Below are 20,355 nucleotides of genomic sequence, written 5' to 3' on the forward strand. Positions count from 1 at the left end.
TAACATTTGTAACGATTTTTATTATGGTATAAAATTTGTTACAATAGACTAGTTAAGAAACAAAAAAAAAAACATTATTAATCAAATAAAAAAGGGTTGGCCAAAAAAAAAAAAACAAAAACAACTTGTTACAAAAATATCTGATACAAAAATTAATTTTTACAAAAAAAATAAAATTATTATGGATAAAAATTCGCTTAAAATGACCATTATTTTGACAGTGTTTAATCTATCTCTTTATAGAGTTAACAAAATGGTCCTAAGGGGTGTGTTTGTTTGGGGGATTGGATTGGATTTACTCTGGTCATCCAATGTTTTCCTAAAAAAACATCAAATCAAACACCTATTTTTCATTTTTATATTATACTAAAAATTAATTTTACATTTAAAACATCACGTCAACACCTATTTATATCACATTATACAACTATATAAATTCAAAATTTTTACTATTCAAATCCCAACTCAAAATCCAAACTCCCAAACAAACACATAATCTCATTTGCATGATTTTTTATACAAAAATTTGTCACCGAAAATGGTGAATGTGGAGACTATAGTTAAAAGAAAAAATAAAAATAGAAATAAAAATACTAGTCTACTAGCATGCAATATCATTGTAGAGACTTTAATATAAAATTTCATATATTTTGTTAATGTTTCATTAATTCTTTTCATAGTTTTTTATATTCCATTTGATTTGGCAGTAGTACGTTATGAAATATTACTATAATGGCGGTTGTTTGGTTATAAATTAAATTATAATGTAATATATATATATATATATATATTTAATTAAAAATAAATATATATATAATATATTTTAAATTTCTTAAGAATTATATGTAAATAAAAGATATTCAATCTGAATTTTATTTTTTAGAAGATTAAATTTTTTATGATATAAATAAATAAAAATACATTTACAAATAATTAATATAAAACAATTTATAATATATATATATATACTTGCTTATTTTTGTGTTGGACTATCACGGCCCATTTCAAATTCATATATTTTGCATACTTTTTTATTAAAGAAAAAACAAAGTTTGTTAATTTAAAGAAATAATTTATATTTTTGTCGATATATTTAAAAAATTTAAACTAAAAATTTTGTTTGATAAATCAGACAAGATAGAAATGGATAAAAATGATAAATGAATTTTACTTCAAACATTTTTTGATAAATAGTTAAAAATATTAAATTAAATGAGAATGTAGGATCTGTTCAACTTACAATCAAACATTCCCTTATCCATACATATTATAACTACTAAATACTCCCTCCGTCCCATGTAATATGAGTGTATTAATGTAGACACAAGAATTTAGGTAAAGCATAATTAGTAAGTAATTAAGAAGTATATTAGTAAAAATAATTATTATTTAGTAAAAATAATTATATATTAAGTTTAAGATAAATAAATAGTTTAATTAAAATTAAAAAATTATAAAATTTAAAATTTAAAATGCGATTAAAGTGTATAATTATATTTTTAAAAATAGAAAGGACAAATTATGTGAGACGGACGAAAAAAAAATAGAGACAAATTATGTGAGGGAGGGGAGTAGAATTTTATAATAATACACCTTTTAGTATTTATTCAAACACCATTTCACAAATCATATTCTAAATTACTTCAAATTCCAAAATACCACTAAATCTCAGGTTTGTTTACTCGTCACATTTGATTTTCGATTTTACTATTCAAATTTTATTTTCCTCCAAAACGTTAAATCAAATTCCTACTTTTATTTATTACTCTCTCCGTCCCTTAACAATTTATCAATTTTTTTTTTTTTTTTATTTTGCTCCGCCCCAAGTATTCATTTCCTCTTTTTAGTGTTGTACTTTCTACTAATATTAAAAATACTCTTACAACTTACAATATATTCTCTTCGTCCAAATACAATAGTCTTGTTTATCATTTTTGTCCTCCCAAAACAATAGTTTTATTTTCATAAATAATCATATCACCGTAAAACTATCCCTACGTTTTCATTTTTATTACACAATTGTCACTATTTTTTACACTAATACACTCACAAAGGTAAAAAAAAGTCTTTTATCTATACTTTTTACCCACTATCAATATAATATTAATATTTTTTTAAATCCCGTGTCCAACTCAATTAAGGGTGTGTTTGTTTGGGGGATTGGATTGTATTTATACTATTCATCCAATTTTTTTCCCCCAAAAACATCAAATCAAACACCTATTTTTTATTTTTTATATTATACTAAAAATCAATTTTACATTCTAAACATCACATCAACACCTATTTATATCACATCATACAACTATTCAAATTCAAAATTTATACTGTTCAAATCCCAACTCAAAATCCAAACCCCCAAACAAACACACCCTAAGACTATATTTATGGGACGGAGGGAGTATTACACAAATGTCATTACTTTTATATCATACAATACTAATAAGGTTATTTTGGTCTTTTTTACTTTATTCATACTACATCCCAATAGAATATTAATATTCTTAAAACTCCGTGCAAAAAACAAACGGATACATAAATAAAGGACAAAGAGAGTATATTGATTAAAATTAAATTTTACATTCAAAACATCACATCAATATATATTTATATCACATCAAACAATTACTTCTATTCAAAATTTACTATTTAAAATCAAAATCCAAATCAAAATCTTACTAGTAAATACAAAATTATAACCTCAAAAGTCATCCAAACAAGAGTTGGTGAAATCAAAATATCCCGCCATTGCGAATTTTTATGTAAAAAAAAAAATAAATAAAAAAAAATAAAAAATAAAAAATCTCCAGATATATTAAAAATATGTGGACAAGAATTGATAAATTTAAAAGTTATAGAGTATATATATAATTAATTGCATGGGAAGGGAGGGGCATTTTGGGGAATTGGGGAGTCAAAGTCGATTAAACGCGGAGGTGATTATTATAGCTGTTCCCCACTAACCTTCTCTCATTGACTTTCGTTTTTACCTTTTTGCCCTCCTCTGCCTGATGTTTAATCACCATCATTGCCATTAACCTCACCACTAATTAATTCCCAGTCTTTTGAGACCTAACCGCATTTACAATTTTGAAATATCTTTAAATAAAATTGTGAATTAAATAAACAAAAATAGCAGAATTATATGTTTTGAATTAATTTTGAATACAATTTTATTATTAATTTGTACAAATAAAAAATAATTATATATATATATCTGTAAAATTGCTTATAAGTCAATTTCGAAATTCAGCGTAAAATATTCTTATACTTTAAAAATTGCATGGTACCTTTTTCTACTTTAAAAAACATTGCATGAAACTCCGCCATCATGAAAATTTCCTCATGTGATAAATAGATGATTTCCTATCTATATGTTTTGCATGACAAGGGATTTCATGCAATATTTTTTAAAATATAAGGGAGCGTTATAGATTTTTTTTAAAAGTAAAGTGGAGATTTATGCTAAGTTTCGAAACTACATAGTAATTTCCTGCAATATTTTTTAAAATATAAAATAGCGTCATGCAATTTTTAAAATAAAGGAAAAATTTATGCTGAATTTAAAAACCATGAAGGAGATATGACACTTTTGTCTATATATATATATATATATAAAAGAAACAAATGGAAAATCGATAAGAACGAAATTATAATTTCAGAATCTCATTTATTTCAATACTCTGATTTGAGTTGACTCGCTACGTATACATACACTATACGTACAGATATATTAATATTTATATAATATATATATATACACAGTATATAGAAACCGCCATTATTATTCGCCTCATTTTCGCATTCTCACAAACCTCACCGGAAGAAGAAGGCGGAGAGCTGCGGCGCAACGCCGATCGGAAAGAGCAGCGGTGTAAGCGTCGGAGAGGAGAGGTGAGGAGAGGATCGATCGGAGGTGTGGAGAGATGTATAAGAACCAGCTGCAGGAGCTGGCGCAGAGGAGCTGCTTCAATCTGCCGTCGTACACGTGCGTCAGGGAGGGTCCCGACCACGCGCCGCGGTTCAAGGCGGTCGTCAATTTCAACGGCGAGAACTTTGAGAGTCCGCAGTACTGTTCCACTCTGCGCCAGGCGGAGCACTCCGCCGCCGAGGCCGCCCTCGCCTCGCTCTCGTCCCGCGGCCCCTCGCATTCTCTCGCCGCCCGTATTCTGGTACGGTTTTTACTGTTCTCCTCTCCCTTTCGTGTTTATTCCGTCGCCGGCGGCTATTTTACTCTTCAGATTTAGATTAGAAATACTGTTGGTGTGGAAAAAACGTTAGAAAAGTGGTTGCGGAGATCGAATTCGATTTCTCGACGATTTCTCTCAAAATCGCGTCGTTGTCTCTCGTGTCATCGTCCTTGATGGGAGGATGACGGCTAACGTGCGCGGTAACTGCGCGGAACAGTCGTCTTCTGGTTGTGGCATTTGTCAAATGACGATAATGCCCCTGTCTGTAGAGGAATTACCAGGAAAAGCTTTCTTGCTTTAATGGAGGTGAGTTTTTGGTTGCAGTAGAATCACGAAGAAAGAGGAACGACATAGCAAAGTATAGGTTTTAGATTGAGGGTTGATGGTGAGAAGGAACCATAGATTAGTGCAGAAACGAAATCTACGTGCTACCTCCATTTTCCACTAACTCATTTCACCTTTACCTAACCATGTCTACAATCCCTCTTCTAGAAATTAGTTTCTAGTCTTAATCAAACTGTAGCTCCGATTTTAGTTCTACTCTATTTAGAAAACTTAAGTTGAACTTGAAGATGAAGCAGTCAAATGATAAAAAAGCAAGAACCGACTGCGGATAATTTCTGAATTTAAATCTTCTTGTCAATCGGTTATGTTGAAGGGGTGATGAAGAAGAAGACCGCCTGATTAGGTGTATCCATTCTAGCAAAGCTTAATCCATACTTACTACTGTTAATAAATGTCTGACATTAATCAAGTATGAACACTCTGAAAATTGCAAGTGATGTATACCTAACATCTCATAAAAAAGACAATTAGTATTTAAATTACAATAAATACTGGTTGGTTGTATGATTGCTGAAATGTGATATAGATGTCCACAATTGAAATTGTTGACTACATACATATCTATATATGCTTCTTTTTCATTTAATGAATGCAAGCAGGCAGTGGTAGAGATGGAGCTTTAAATTAATTGTCGGCTCTCTGTTCAGTGTGAATTTTTTAACCAATTTTTTTTTTTTCCCCAGAAGAAAAATGGTACAATTTAAGTCTTGTCTCCTTCAATTTAATGTGATGCTGCTCCTTCCATGTGCTTGTATTTATTACATTGATCCTCATCTGATCTTTCTGTGATCTGCATTCTTGGCCGTTATAATGAATTATGGGCTGGGTTGTTGAAGTTTGTTTCTTAGTTTGATTGTTGGTTGTACATTTTGCATTTAGGATGAGACCGGAGTGTACAAAAACCTGTTGCAGGAGATTGCTCAGAGAGTTGGCTCTCCTCTGCCTTATTACACGACAATCAGGTCCGGTTTAGGGCACTTGCCGGTATTTACAGGGACTGTTGAATTAGCCGGAATCACGTTCAGGGGAGAGCCGGCAAAGAACAAGAAGCAAGCCGAGAAGAATGCAGCGCTAGCAGCTTGGTTGTCTTTAAAACAATGTAAGCTAAGTTGCTTTTTCGCAGATTTTGAAATTGATCTTAAGTTTGGAATTAGTCTTGCAATATTCAGGAGTTCGTTAGATCCTTAGATACTTGTTTTTACAAGGCCCCCCCGTAAAATTTAGGCTTAAGCAATAAACTTAGATAGTTGTATATACAAGAAGTTGTAAAGTTTTGGGCTTAAGCGATAATAGCTTTAATTTTAACCTGAGCGGAGTTTGTGTTAGCAGTTTAAATTCTTCAACTCTTTGTGTACCGTATACGAAATGTGGCCATTTTATATGATATGTTAAGCTTGCGGTAATATGCAACCGTAATATTATTGATTAAAATATTTCGAAATAAAACTACTTTGAATGCATTTAGGTTGATTATTAGCATGAGTCGCTGTTGGTTTTGATAAGTGAAATAAATTTGATAGACGGAAAGAATATTTATTCCCTAATCTTATATTCCCATATTTGATCATTTTCTTGCATATCATGATGATTCTAACCCGAGCAAGTTTGTCATAACGGTTTGCTTTATTCTTATTCTTTCGAGCAGTGGCACAGCAAGATTCAAGTTTTTCATCATCAGAACACGAGAACAGCAACAGCAACAACAACAACGACGAGCAAGAACAGATCAGAATCGCGAGGGCATTGCAGAGCTACCGAGCAAAGCAAAACTCAGGAACAGCAGACTTAAGCACCCTCTTGCTACCATTCCACAGCATGAATCCGCGCCCGTCCAGCCCACAACGTCCGGCGATGCACACCTCGAAAATCCTCCCATTGTTCTCCCAGAAGCCCCCTCCTTCCCGCATCCAATTGTCGTCTACAACGAACAATATGATCCACCCCCATCACAACAACAACAGCAACAGCAGCAGACTGTGTAGGCCGGCTTACCGTGGACTTGCTCCGCCTGTCACTCTGCGAACATCCGTCCCTGTTTTCTCCGGTAGAGTAATGCAGCAGCACCAGCAGCAGGTTGCTCCTCCAATCACCGTCCGGCAGGCTGTCCCGGTTTTCTCTGCTCGCCCGCCACCACCACCACCACGACGTAGTTTGGAAAAGGATAACCACGAGTGTGTGGATGATGTGGATGAATCGACTGCCGTGAGGTGCCTGGAACAGCTCGAGATATGATGATGATGGTAATGCAATATGTATTGTAAACAACCAATTGTCCGGCGTTGCTTGGATTGGCTTGGCTTCGATTCTTCTTCCATCGTTTGAAATGTTGTAGTAGTGGTATGTAGCAGTAGATTATTACAGGAGTGAGCGAGTGAGTCTGATGGATCGATCGATGATGTTTTGTTTTGTAATCTTGTGTGTGTGGGTGTCTGTATCGTCATCGTTCTTGTTATTGTTGTTGTCTTTGCCCAAAACTCAAGTTCTCAGTTCTACTCTTCTTATTATTAAAGATTATACTGCCTATGTCTGGCTCTAAGAGTTCTATTTATTTTTTACGTGTTGATATTTAAATATTAATTATTATATTAAAATGTAGTATAAATTAAAAAAAAAATTGCAAAAATACGTGTCTTATAATACTAATACAATAATATTTGTGCAAAAAATTATATAAATATAAAAATATTTTTAATATTAAATACAACGTGAAGGATGGAATATTACTCGCAGATTGAGGTGAGGTTATTGCAATGGAATGTTCTGTACTGTAATTGGCTGGCTGGATGACTTATTTCCTTTCTTTCTTTGAGCACATGACGTGCACATGACCACAAACAACATAGTTTAGTTTAGTATAGTAGGTAGATATTCAAACCTGTTTCACGCATACCCACGTTTTACTATCCTAAGATCATGGGCTCAACTATAACCTAAATTATGTTCTATTGGTATTAACAATTGGACAAAATTCACGCTTGGGCCTAAGGGTTATTGGACCAAATATATTTATATGCTCTTACTTGTGGGTTGGACCAAATATGTATACATATATCTATATATAGATTGTGTGTCCTAACTGATTCTATCATCTTCATCATCGACGTCTTCCACACACCTCCATCACCACGCACTGCACACTTTTTGCCATTATCTTCACTCTCATTCATACATTTCATACTCACACTTAACACTTGTTCTTCTAGTGTATTTGAATCGCAACACTCTATTACGCTTCTATTTTATCTTAATCGATCTTCGAGTGGATATTCTCCCACTTTCACTCACTATCATCTTCTCTCTTTTATTCTGCTATGTTTTCTCAATTTTCTTTCCTTACAAAGATTAAGTGTTGCTGGTAAGGTGATTGCATAACTTAATCTCTTACACCTAGTGTCCAAGGTTAAAGAAAGCACAGTTGATGGTCTGTTTGTTGATTCTGTAATCACCCATGGTTGCATCGTTCAAATTCTCTAACTATTTTGTGACTTGATTAAATCTATTTTTGGTTAATAATATCCCCTTGTGAACATAGTGTTTTCTTTTGGTTAATTCATGTGCTGCAATTCACTTTAGATCATTTTAGATTGTAGATGAGCTCTACTTATCTCGCCTCCTTGTACACCAATAATTTCAAATAAATACTTGAATAAGCGTAGCTGTTGCTCACTCAAAACTATTTTTAGTGTGTATTTTTGGTTTTTCAATTTCTATCATGGTATTAAAGCTTTGCTAACACCTTCGCTTTTATTTTCAGGTGTTGTTCTTCGATCCTTTTCCCTGTTTGTGGTAAGTAGAAGTCCTAAGGCAAGTTTCTAACTGCTTCGATTGCCTTGTGTTCTCCTTGCTCACCATGGTTGAACTCACCAATCATGCCTCCGGTATGTCTTTTAATCCTTTGCTTATTCGCTCAAACTACCTTGATTCTCTATATTTGCATCAATCACAATTATCTAATACGTCTTTAATTTTCTGTGTACGCACTGGCTGTGAGAATTACGTTATTTGAAATAGAGCTATAACGATTGCTTTGAAAGGAAAAAACAAGCTTAAATTTGTAGAAGGCAATGTTCATGTTCCTACGCTAAACTTGCTGAAAAATGGTACATGTGTGATGCTATTCTCATGTCTTGGTTGCTAAACTTTGTTGATAAATCAATATATACTTCTCTTATCTTTTGTACCAATGCCTTGGATATGTGAAGGCAGCTTAACAACACTTATGAAAAGAATAGTAGTACCAATATATATAGTTTTAAAATAATAACAAATTATAAGAAAATGAATGACAATATTGACACATACTATACAAAACTGAAACAACTATGAGATCATACCGCTGTTACTAAGGCAGTTGATCCTTGTGTGTGTAATGCTAAATCATCTTTAGATAGATATGAGCAAACTTTATTTGGCTCAATTTCTCATGAACTTAAGTGATAGATTTTCAATTGTTAGGAGCACCATACTTGCTATGAATCCACCTTTAAATGTTATGAAAGCTTTTAACACAGTAAGTCAAGAAGAATCTCATAAACAAATATGTGGTGAAATACCTTTGTCTAAAAATACAACAGTCTTTGCTGTTAAAAGAGCTATAAAATCTAATACAAAAAATTCAACTCTTAAATGCTCACATTGTGGTCGCCCTGGTCACTTGATTGAAAGATGTTATTAGCTAATAGGTTTATCCAAATAAAAATAGATTTCAAAAACTATTAAAACTGCCTCTGCTGTTGCTAATGCCTTATCTGTTAAAGGTGTAAATGCTGAACCTGTTTTAACTTCTTCAAAGATGTCTCTAACTTCTGAGTTTTGTGATAAATTGATCAAGTTGTTACAGAAAAAAAAAATGGTTTTGACTCGCCCCGGCTCAATATATCAAGTATGTCAGTTGCTCATTTGTTTAATTCATTTTTTTCTAGGGATTGGATTGTAGATTAAAGGGCTACAAATCATATGGTAGCAAACAAACACTTATTGTTTGATGTTAGACCTGTCAAGAATAGGCCTATACGTCTCAATTTTCCTACAGAAAAATAAGCAACAATAGTTGAGTCTGGAAAAATATATTTGAACAACAATATCATGCTAGAAGATGTCTTTGTTGTCCCTTATTTCACTTTGAATCTGTTGTCTGTTGGAATAATTGTTTCACTAGGTGTTGCAGCTGTAAATTTTTTAAAGGCTGTTTGTAGATGGAAGTGTCTTAAGTTCTGCAAAATATTGTGGGGGGTTTGTACAGAATACATAGCTCCATAAGTTTCCTCTATGGCCTGTTCAACTCCAATGCTGAAGTGGGCAACAACTATATCTTGTGTCATCTTCACCTTAGACATCCCCTCTTTGAGGTATTTGGTATGCTTAATTCAGATCTTGATCTTTTTTAACCCTTCAGAACTAGTTTGTGACATTTTCCACGTGGAAAAACAATTTAGAACACCATTTCCTCTCAGTTCACATAAGTCAAAAGTTCTATTTGACCTTGTGCATGGTGATGTTTGGGATCCGTATCACATTCAAACCAGGTATGGTTTCAAGTACTTTTTAACACTTGTAGATAATTTTTACGTGCTACTTGGGTCTTCTTCATGGAGAGTAAGTCTGAAGTTTTTACGTGCCTGAAACAGTTTCTTTGATTGAAAATCAGTTTGATAAAATTATCAAGATTTTTATGTCGACAATAGAACAAAGTTTGTGAATTCTCGTCTTGCTGATCTGTTTGGTAATTTTGGAATAGTGCATCAAACTTCATGTACCTATAGTCCTTAGAAAAGTAGTGTTGTTGAGCGTAAATATAGGCACATTCTAAACGTTGCTAGAGCCCTCATGTTTTAAAGCTGTTGTCCTGCCAAAATTTGTGAGGATTGTGTCCTTGCAGCTGTTTATATAATAAATAGGTTACCTACTCCTCTCCTTGATAAACTGAGTCCCTTTCAAGTTATCTATAACTGAAAACCAGATCTAAAAAGTTTAAAGGTCTTTGGATGCCTTTGCTATGTGACTAATTTAAATACTTCAGATAAGTTCCATCCAAAGGCGACTCATTGTTTTATTGGTTATGCTGAGAATAAAAAAGGTTGTAAGGTCCTTACCTTAAAACATTCTCAATCTTTTTCGTCTCATTTGAAGTTACCTTCTATGAGTTTGTGTTTCCCTTTTATTCTATTGGCTCCATAACTGACTTACATATGCCCCTGCCTAAGTTTGGCCCTACCAATAGCGTGTATGATGATTTCTGTGACACTTGTGAAGGCAATCGTGTGGCAACACTTCTGGATGATCTTCAAGAATCTTGCTTGAATCAACAACCGAGTATTACCAATGATAGCAACACAAATGCAGTTTGTGAACCCGAACACCTCACATAAACAACCCATGAGATATCTGAGGCACACCCTAACATACGCTACTCTAATAGAAAACATTGTTCAACCTCTTACAAGATCAGATATAACATTTTCTGTAAATTTATTAGTAGAATTTAGTGCAATGTCAACACAACGATATTGGAAAGTAATTACACATATTTTTTGTTATCTCCAAGGAATGATGAGCTCGGTTATTATATTTTAAGAACATTCGACATGAATTGATTGGATATACATATGATGGATATCTTTCTGACCCACATAAAGGCAAGTCTCAGACTGTACAATGGTATCTGGATATCCACTAAAAACAAACTTTAACCGCAACATCTTTGAATATTCTGAAATAATAGCAATACATGAAGCTAGATGAGAATGTGTCTAGTTGAAATCAATGACTCACCACACTTTAAAAAATTATGGTTTGAAATTTGAAAATGATGATCCTTCTACTGTCTTATACGAAATGAAAACAATACAACTTGCATAACGCAACTTATATGAGGATATATTAAATGAGATAGAATGAAAAATATTTTACCAAAAATTTTCTTTACTTATAATCTTCAGAAAAATGGTGAAATAGATGTGATGTAGATTCGATCCAATGATAATTTTAGCAGAGCTATTGCCTATTTTAGCGTTAAATTGTTTTTTTTTTTTTTAATGAACTATTACTTTATGTAGGACAAATGTTTGTTTGCGAGTACAAAGTTTACTTAACATTTGTTGTGAGTGTAGGTTCATAGTGTATTGGTGAATCTTTAAGGGCAATTCTCATGCGACTCGACTAGGCGAAAATGATCACTTGGCTATGATGCATTCATACGAGAGCAAAATTGGTGGAGAATGTTGAAACTTGGCCCATTATCCAAACCCGACCTGCAACCCAAACCCTACAACCCGGTCCGGTTCAATAACCTCGACCCGACCCGCACCTTATATCTCTCCTCCTCTCTTTTCGGTTCAGGGGTTGAAAAATAGAATTACGGTTCTTTGTGGCTTTCATCTTCTTCTTTGCGATTCTTCTTGGTGGGTTTTGGGGGTTATCTTCTATGCCAAAATTGCAATCGTTCTCGTTTGATTCCTTCAGGTAAGTTGTTCATTTGCATATTCTTTATAAGTTATTGGGAAAATTGGTCGATTAAAGTTAGGGTTCTAGATCAAATACGTAGGTTTGGTTTGGAAGTAGTTGAATTAGTCCCTAAGTGAGTCATTAGATTGTAGACTGAGCCAACAAAAAATTTTCCAAATCGTTCTTGTCGAATCATCTGAGAGTCGCCGGAGGAAGTCATTGTTCAACTGTCGGAGTTGCTATTGTCCGCCGGTGTTCGATGCTGGTTCACCGAGGAGCCGCCAGCCCCTGCCATCATCGAGAGGACTCCGCCGTGGAAAAAGTCTTCGATTTTGTTGAACTTTTAAAATTTGAGTGTATTCAATCAAGATTTCTAAAAAAGTTTTTAAAATTGAAGGTATTAAGTCCAAACTTTTAAAAGTCTTTCAAAATATTGACTTATTTCTTTTAATCTTTTAAAATCTCAAGATATTTAACAATCCTTGAACTTAAAACTCTAATTTATGAATTTTATTGAATTTTGATGAAAAATTATGAAAAATTTGTATAGTATAAAATTTGTCCGGATAAGTAGAGATTTCGATAGATTATTATTATTATTATTATTATTATTATTGTTGTTGTATAAGTTATAATTTGAATAAAAATAATAATTTGAAACTAAAATATATTAGTAAATTATTATCAATTTTTTTAAAATATATATTTTTATATTATAAATATAATATTAAAAAAATTATTATTATAATAAATATTTAATACTATCGTCTTTTTTTAAAAAAAATTATCAAATCCAACATATTATCATTATGCAGTTGTTCTTTATTTTCAATTATAGAATACACTATATTGTTATTTCAGTAAAAGTCAAATAGATACTTATATATATATTTCGTTGAACGATTAGATTATATTTATTTACTTTTTAATTTTAATATTTTTTTCAAAAATCATAAGTTATGTTTTTTTATTTTAGTTATATATTTATTTTTTTTATGTAAAAAAGTTATAAATAATAATAATAATAATTAATAAAAATATATAAAAATAATTTGATATATTAAATGATAATATAATACTAAAAATTATAAAATTAAAAATATTAATATACATTATAATAATATTATATATTACAATACTTTTACATTATCCATACTTATATACTTCCTCCGTCCCAGAAAGAAGTATCCATTTGTTTATTGCACGTAGTTTTAGAAATATTAGTATTATATTGAGATATAGCAGGAATAAAGTAAAAATGACTAAAATAATCTTGTTAGTACGTGTGATATAAATGTAATGACATTTGTGTAATATATTGTAAGTTGTAAGGGTATTTATAATGTTAGGTAGATAGTACAGTTACTTAAAAATGGAAATGAATAATTTGTTATGAAACGGACTAAAATAAAAAAATAGATACTTTGTTATAGGACGGAGGGAGTATCATTAATTTCTTAATATTTATTTTATTTTATGAAAATATAATAAATTTAATTTTAAATATATTATATTTATAAAACTTTGAGTTTGATATAAATATATATAATTATATATGTCAAGAAAAGAATTATTCAGTAATACTACAAAATATATATAATTTTTTTAAAAAAAATTCACCTAAATCTATAAAAATTAATCTGAATCAATTATTAAAATTTATTAAACTCAACACAAATTTATAAAAAAAAAAATCAAAATAATTAATTGAAATCGAATACACCCATAATACTTTGAAGCAAATAGTATATGAAAGCTCCGATAAAAAAAATAAAAAATAAAAAATAAAAAATACTAGTATTTGAAAGCAAAGGCGATATTGGGATGTGTGAATGAGCCGAAAATTTGTGGGGCAAAAGTCTCCATTACAAAGACACCAACCATTGTCCACGTCATCCGTCTATTGTCTGAAGCAAACAATACATTCATGAGGGCCCACCCATACAGCCACGTGGGCCCGATGCAAGAAATATAATAATAATAATATTATATTATTATCAATACATTCATGAGGGCCCATCCATACAGCCACGTGGGCCCGATGCAAGAAATATAATACTTCTTCCGTCTTATATACTTTGTATGCTACACGGTAAGGAGTGTAATTAGTAGATAATTAAAAATATATTAGTGAAAATAATTATCCTATAATATAAATAATTATAAATTAATATTAAAATAACTAATTAGTTTAATTAAAATTAAAAAAAATAAATTAAAAGATTTAAAATGAAATTAAAGTGTGCAATTATTTTAAAAAAAAATGACATGAAATGTGAGACGGAGAAAAATAGCAACGTGGAGATGGTATATAGGACGGAGGGAATAATTAATAACAAAAAATAGCATTGGGTCAAGAAAATAACAGGGATGGCCACCCTCCAACCCCCAACCCCCCCCCCCCCCCCCACCATTTTTGGATTTTAAAATTTAAATAATTTAAATGTAACATTTAATAAAAAAAAAATAACAATGACAATCATCATTCACCATTGATTTGTACTAAAATACATTCATCCAGCACTTATGTTGTCTGCTTTCATGCTCTTCCTTATCAATCTTTTGTATGCTTTTTCTAACGGACTGTTTATTTGTCTTTTCAATATTCTGAGTTTTTAATTTTTTATAATTTTTATTTCCAAATATATTTCATTGTGATTTCTATTTAATTTTGTTAGTATAATATTCTAATAAAAAATTGGTATAGCTATGAGCGGGTTCATACGATAAAAAATAATAAAAAAAATGATATATTTTTTAATTAATACTTTTTAAAAAATTAATATATAGCATAGTGCAAAATATATAATATATGTATGTATTATATCAATTTGTAAAAAATTAATAATTCAATATAAAATTTTATTTTTTATATTATCTTACATACTTTTTCTTTGTACATAACATAAAATAACATATCTATACCAAAAAAATACAAAATAAACTTTTTTCCAGAATAAATATTTAATTGTGTATTGTATAAAGTAAAGAAAGGGAAAACACCCTCAATTATTGTGTGTTTGATTAACTTTCTTCTGTAAATTGCATTTCTAACTTTTTGAAAAATGAAATATTTTTAAAAAATGAGCATTTTTTCAACTACAAATTCTCTCCTCACACTACTATGTATCTCTTTATAAACAAGTTCTTAATTTTTATTTTCGAAGTAGGCAGCATTTCGATATATATGTCAAATTTTTTGAATTAATAATGATTACTATTTATTTATAGATGCTTAAAAATTTAATATGGTATTATGATATATTTTGATATTTTCAATATACTCTTTTATCTACATCCAATATAAATATAAAAAAGGATGATCCAAAGAAATTTATGCACACATTTTCAATTGAACAAAGACTCCTCCCTCCCTGTCTAACCCTCAATTATAAATATTATTATTATTATTATTATTATTATTATTATTATTATTGTTGTTGTTGTTGTTGTTATTATTATTATTATTGTTCTTATACTTTTTTTTTTCAAAATAATAGTATTATTTTTTTTATTTTTGTTCGTTCTAAAATAGTAGTCTTATTTTTATAAATAATAATATCTTCGTAAAAATATTCCTATTTTCTCATTATTATTACACAAATATTATTATTTTTAACACAAATACACTCACAAGTATATTTTAGTCTTTTACTATCTATTTTATACCAATTTTCAATATATTATTATTATTATTTAAATCTTATGCCAAACGCAAATAGGATTATTGTTTCGGGACGGAGGAAGCACGATATAACTACATTGATTTGAAGGAATATAATATATTATACTTTTGAAATTTTTTGTACTATTTATAAATAGTAATTTTTCCAAAATTTTTATATTAAATATATTTCTTTTCACAAAATATTATCTTAACAATCTAATTTTAATTGTTTATAAATTTTTTTCAAAACTTCTATTTAAACAGAGCTTTAGTTTTTCAATTCCTACTTCTTCTAAAGAAAGTGTGTATACGACTGCAGTGAAATAAAATTTTACATATTACATTTTCTTTAGATGAAATTATTTATAACATATTAACTTGTAATTTAAAAAGTTTGCTTCATTCATCGTGATTTAGAAATTGTGCAATATTCTTTTGTATTTAAAGTTTATATTATAAAAAATCCCTTAAACATCTAAATTTAATGGATTGGCGATGTTGTTCGAGCATAAGAGTTTTACAGATTCTATCCAGTATTTTAAAAAACACGAGGAAGAATTGCTCAATTTCTAAACCATAAAAAGATAAAATAAAATAATGCATAGTTTTCATATTACAAACAAATTATAAACAATTATGTCTTTTTTAGATAGTCTTACTCTACTTATAACCTTGATAAATGTTCGAGGTAACAAAGCGACAAAAATTGATGGTATAATTTGAGAGGTCATACCAATCCAATTAAAGATTTTTTGAATTTTTTTTTTTTTGGATAAAATCACTTACCTGTATATATGTTATGAATTTTGGGTCAGTGATTTATGAGGCCTAATACATACAAACGACCCGCCCAATTGAAGCCCGCGACCCGACCCGACCCATCTCTGTGAGAATCGTTGTCTGCCGTCAGATATAAGGCTTTAATCTTGCCCCTTGGATCTACTTACCGGTTTTGATATATATTGCTGAGTTTTGCTTTGAACCGGAATGAGAACAGATTAGTTCACTCGATACACACTCTTTCTCACTCTAAAATCCCTTACCCTCTCCTGACAAGATTCAAACATGATTCCGACGATTGGGCATGCATTTTCCAGTGATTTTTTTCGGCAAGTTGGGAGATTCTCCTTCTTCTTTAATACGGTCTGACTGTTCGATTTATGTCTTTTGTGTGTGTTCACGGTGTAACTTTGTTTTCGATGTTGTTGGGTTTAAATTCGGCGATGTTTCTTTAGATTAGGTTCGGCTTTGCATGTATGTTGCATTTCCAAGGCATGTCATTTGTGATTTGGGTCTTGAATGTGTGTTTGTTGGTTGTTTTGTTGCTAATATGGTAAATTGAGTTTGACGATTGCTTATGTCATAAATAGAAAAATTATTTAAGTTTCTTTTAGATGACTAAATGTTTTGTGAGAACGTTATGTTTTCGATCTTGATATAGGAATTACAAGTGGTATCAGAGTTCATTGGGTGGTTTGTTCTATTTTTTTGCGAAAACTTGAAACGAGTTTTTCTTCTCCATTTTTTGAAATATTGAAACCGTTTTTTATTGTTCTTTTTTTTTTTGAAAGTTTGAAACCGAGTTCCTGTTCTATATATATATATATATATATTGATAATTTTGAAATCGTGTTCGGTATTTTTTGAACAACTTGTTTCTTATTTGTAAAATCCATAAAGTTTTTTGTAAATAAGTTTCAAGTTAGGTTCAATTTGGTTATTCACGCTTTAAATAGTTCATTGTCATCCAAACTATACTAACTCGTGTATTAACTGCATAGTTTAAAAGGTTTTATAGGTTGACATCGAAATGAATCCTAAAAGATTGACAAAACTTGTTGCGGAGCTTAGAGTCGGTAATAAATTTCATTCCGATTAAATTCCAAAATTGGGCAGTGGATGTTTATGTTTTTTAGATTAATTTTTAGCAATTTTTAGCTGAATCTGTTGGGAATTTGGTAGAATATGAATAGTCTGATGAGTTAGTTTCTTAAGAAACTAACTCGTGATTTAGTTTCTTAAGAAACTAACTCGTGATTTAGTTAATATTCTATAGCTCTTGAAAATTGATTTCTACTTGCATTCGTCTTGTTTTGTTGTTGTGGTAGCTAAGCATTCTATTTGTTCAAAATGTTAGTTGTTTATTTGGAGTGTTTGTGTCCATATTCTTAATATTTGAGGTGTTTTCTTGTTAAAATCTGATTTCATAGAGAAATTTCTTCAAATTCAGATGTAGAAAAAGTGGTAAGTCCAGTGTATTACAATATTCAATATTTTGATGGTAAAATAGATTTTGCTATTTGAAAACAGAAAATGCATAGTGTCCTAGTGTTGCAAAGATTGATTAAAGTTGTTGAAGTCGATCATACAATTGATATTTCTCTTGCGAAGATGGTTGAATTAGCTTCATCATGCATTATATTAATCTTGCGGACCATGTGATTAGAAAAATTGGAGTTTATGAATCGGCCAAAGACTTATGGGATAAGCTAAATCAAATGCACACTGAAATTTCTCTTCCAAATCCTATTCATTTGTTAGAAAATGTTTTAAATTTTAGATTGGATCTTTCAAAATTTATAGATGAAAATCACGATGTTTTTACCAAACTTATACAAGACATAAAATTACTCGGATGTAAAATCGGCTATTAAGTATGGGAGTGATGCAATAACACTAGATGTAGTGATAAATGACTTAAAGAGTAAAGAAGTAGACTTACAATTTTATAAAGTTAATAATAATAATAATGAAATCATTGAGAGGTGATGCATGTTAGGAGTAGATCTTCATTTAAACTTAAAAAGAATGAATCTTCTTCCAATAACAATAAGTAAAGGAATAATTTTCACAATAGTTAACATAATAAGAAGTCTAGAAGCAAGTCAAAGAATAGATCTCAAACCCTCTCTAAGTATGTAAAACGTTGTTTTAATTGAGACGGTCATTCTCATTTAATTAGAAAATGTCCTAAGAAAAATCATAACTCTAATAATAATAATAATAATAATAATAATAATAATGTGAGTAATCCGGCTAACACTTCTACTAATGACCATGCCAATATGACTTTAACTGATAAATGTTAAGGGATGTATTTGTTGTCCTTCCAATGTGACTTCTTTTGATAAAAATGAATGGCTTTTAGATTCCGTTTGCACATACGTATCATATGATAGTATTTAAAAATATTTTTTTGAAATATAAAATTTTGTTAAATTGTAATGTGTCTATGGCAGATGAACGTACAATGTTGAAGGAATATGAACCGTTATAATGAAATTGAATTCCGATTATGTGCTTAAACTTTTGAATTTTAGACATGTCTTTAATTTGTCTAATAATTTGCTATCATACAGCGGTTTATCTTCTATGAGGTTAGAAGGGAATTGAGGGAAAAATTGCATGAAAATTACAAAAGGTGCTTTAGTTATTTTCAAAGCGGATCTAAAAACTAACTTATATGTTACCTCGGCTTTGCCAATTAATAAATCTGAAAATATAGTAAATTCATCTATCGATGATCTCGAACTTTGGCATAAGAGGCTAGGACATCTTAGTAATAGAAGTCATGAAATATTGCATAAATCGGGTTATTCTGGTAATGAAAAATTATCAACTATTCTCTTTTGTGATAATTGTGTGTATGGTAACCATCATAAGGTGCTACTTTATCAAAAACCGTTGAAAAACCAAATACTTTGAAAAGATATTTTATAGTATTTATATGCTGATGTGTGGGGTCCTTCTAGCGAACCTACACGTTGTGGGAGTAGATATTTTTTTTTATAATTGATGATTTTTCTAAAAAAATGTTGATTTTCTTGATGAAGCAAAAATTCGATATTTTGAAATATTCAAAAATTAAAAGATTTTACTTGAAAATCAAATGGACAAATAGATTAAATGTTTGTGACCGACAATGGTTTAAAATTTTGTAATACTTAGTTTGACAACTTTTGTATATAAAATATAATAAAACGTCATAGAAACGTTTTTTATACACTCCAACAAAATGAAGTTGTCAAACGGATGAACAGGACCCTATTAGAGAGGGTTAAAAGCATTTGCTTCCTTCGGGTTGCAAACAATTTAAATGAGAAATTATGGTCACGGCAGCCTATTAATCAATAGGTCACAGTCTGTCCCCTTGAAGGAGCTTCTCCAAATCGATTTGGTATGGTAGAGATGTAGATTTGTCCAATCTTAGATTTTTTGGATGTTCCGCATTTATTCCTATTTCTAATAATAAGTTGGAATCTAGAGTCATAAAATGCATTTTCTTAGGATATCCCGAGGGAATTAAGGGGTATAGGTTGTGGCTAACTACTTAACCAGATTTTTAAAAAGTTTGTAAATTGGGATGTTATATTTAATAAAAATGAAATGCCTTAATTGAAGAATAATGTGTCAAATGAAACTAGTGAAATACCTAGTGATTTGGATAAAACCTCAAATGAGGTGGAGCAACATTATACTCATATTGAAAACTTCATTTTTGAATCCGATAATGCTCCGAGCTGTCCAGAATCTGAATTTGATTTGGGAAACAAATTGCAAAAATTTCCAAAATCTATCCAGACCAGATTTAAATTCTGAAAACTTTCAAAATCTAACCAAAATTGTTTTAGATTCTGAAAGTTAGAAAAATCAATCTGATTTAGGTATAAATTTTGATTTTTCAGATTCAGATCTAAATGAAGGTAGCCT

General features: G+C 30.4%; 1 protein-coding gene and 1 long non-coding RNA gene across 3 annotated transcripts; both read left to right on the forward strand.

The window, feature by feature from the left end:
• Positions 1-3,773: 3,773 nt before the first annotated feature.
• Positions 3,774-7,058, forward strand: LOC127244183 (double-stranded RNA-binding protein 2). Its single transcript, XM_051264603.1, has 3 exons — positions 3,774-4,172; positions 5,415-5,634; positions 6,181-7,058. The coding sequence occupies exons 1-3, from the start codon at positions 3,927-3,929 to the stop codon at positions 6,765-6,767; spliced, it is 1,053 nt and encodes a 350-aa protein (XP_051120560.1). The 5' UTR covers positions 3,774-3,926; the 3' UTR covers positions 6,768-7,058.
• Positions 7,059-7,653: 595 nt separating this feature from the next.
• LOC127244037 (uncharacterized) lies at positions 7,654-11,563 on the forward strand. Of its 2 annotated transcripts, none has more exons than XR_007837085.1 (3): positions 7,654-7,895; positions 8,290-8,413; positions 9,694-11,563. It is a non-coding gene; the product is annotated as an uncharacterized LOC127244037 (long non-coding RNA). The 2 variants fall into 2 exon arrangements; XR_007837086.1 differs by having other exon boundaries at positions 7,655-7,890.
• The last annotated feature ends 8,792 nt before the right edge of the window (positions 11,564-20,355 follow it).

The sequence above is a fragment of the Andrographis paniculata genome, unplaced genomic scaffold, assembly GCF_009805555.1.
Source record: "Andrographis paniculata isolate CXL003 unplaced genomic scaffold, ASM980555v1 Contig9END, whole genome shotgun sequence".
Lineage (NCBI taxonomy): Eukaryota > Viridiplantae > Streptophyta > Magnoliopsida > Lamiales > Acanthaceae > Andrographis > Andrographis paniculata.

Excerpts from the sequence above, each read along its gene's own strand:
- LOC127244183 (XM_051264603.1), top strand. The coding sequence starts at position 3,927 with ATGTATAAGAACCAGCTGCAGGAGCTGGCGCAGAGGAGCTGCTTCAAT. Across the intron at positions 4,173-5,414 it reads CTCTCGCCGCCCGTATTCTG|GATGAGACCGGAGTGTACAA; the intron begins GTACGGTTTTTA and ends TTTTGCATTTAG. Across the intron at positions 5,635-6,180 it reads TTGGTTGTCTTTAAAACAAT|TGGCACAGCAAGATTCAAGT; the intron begins GTAAGCTAAGTT and ends TCTTTCGAGCAG.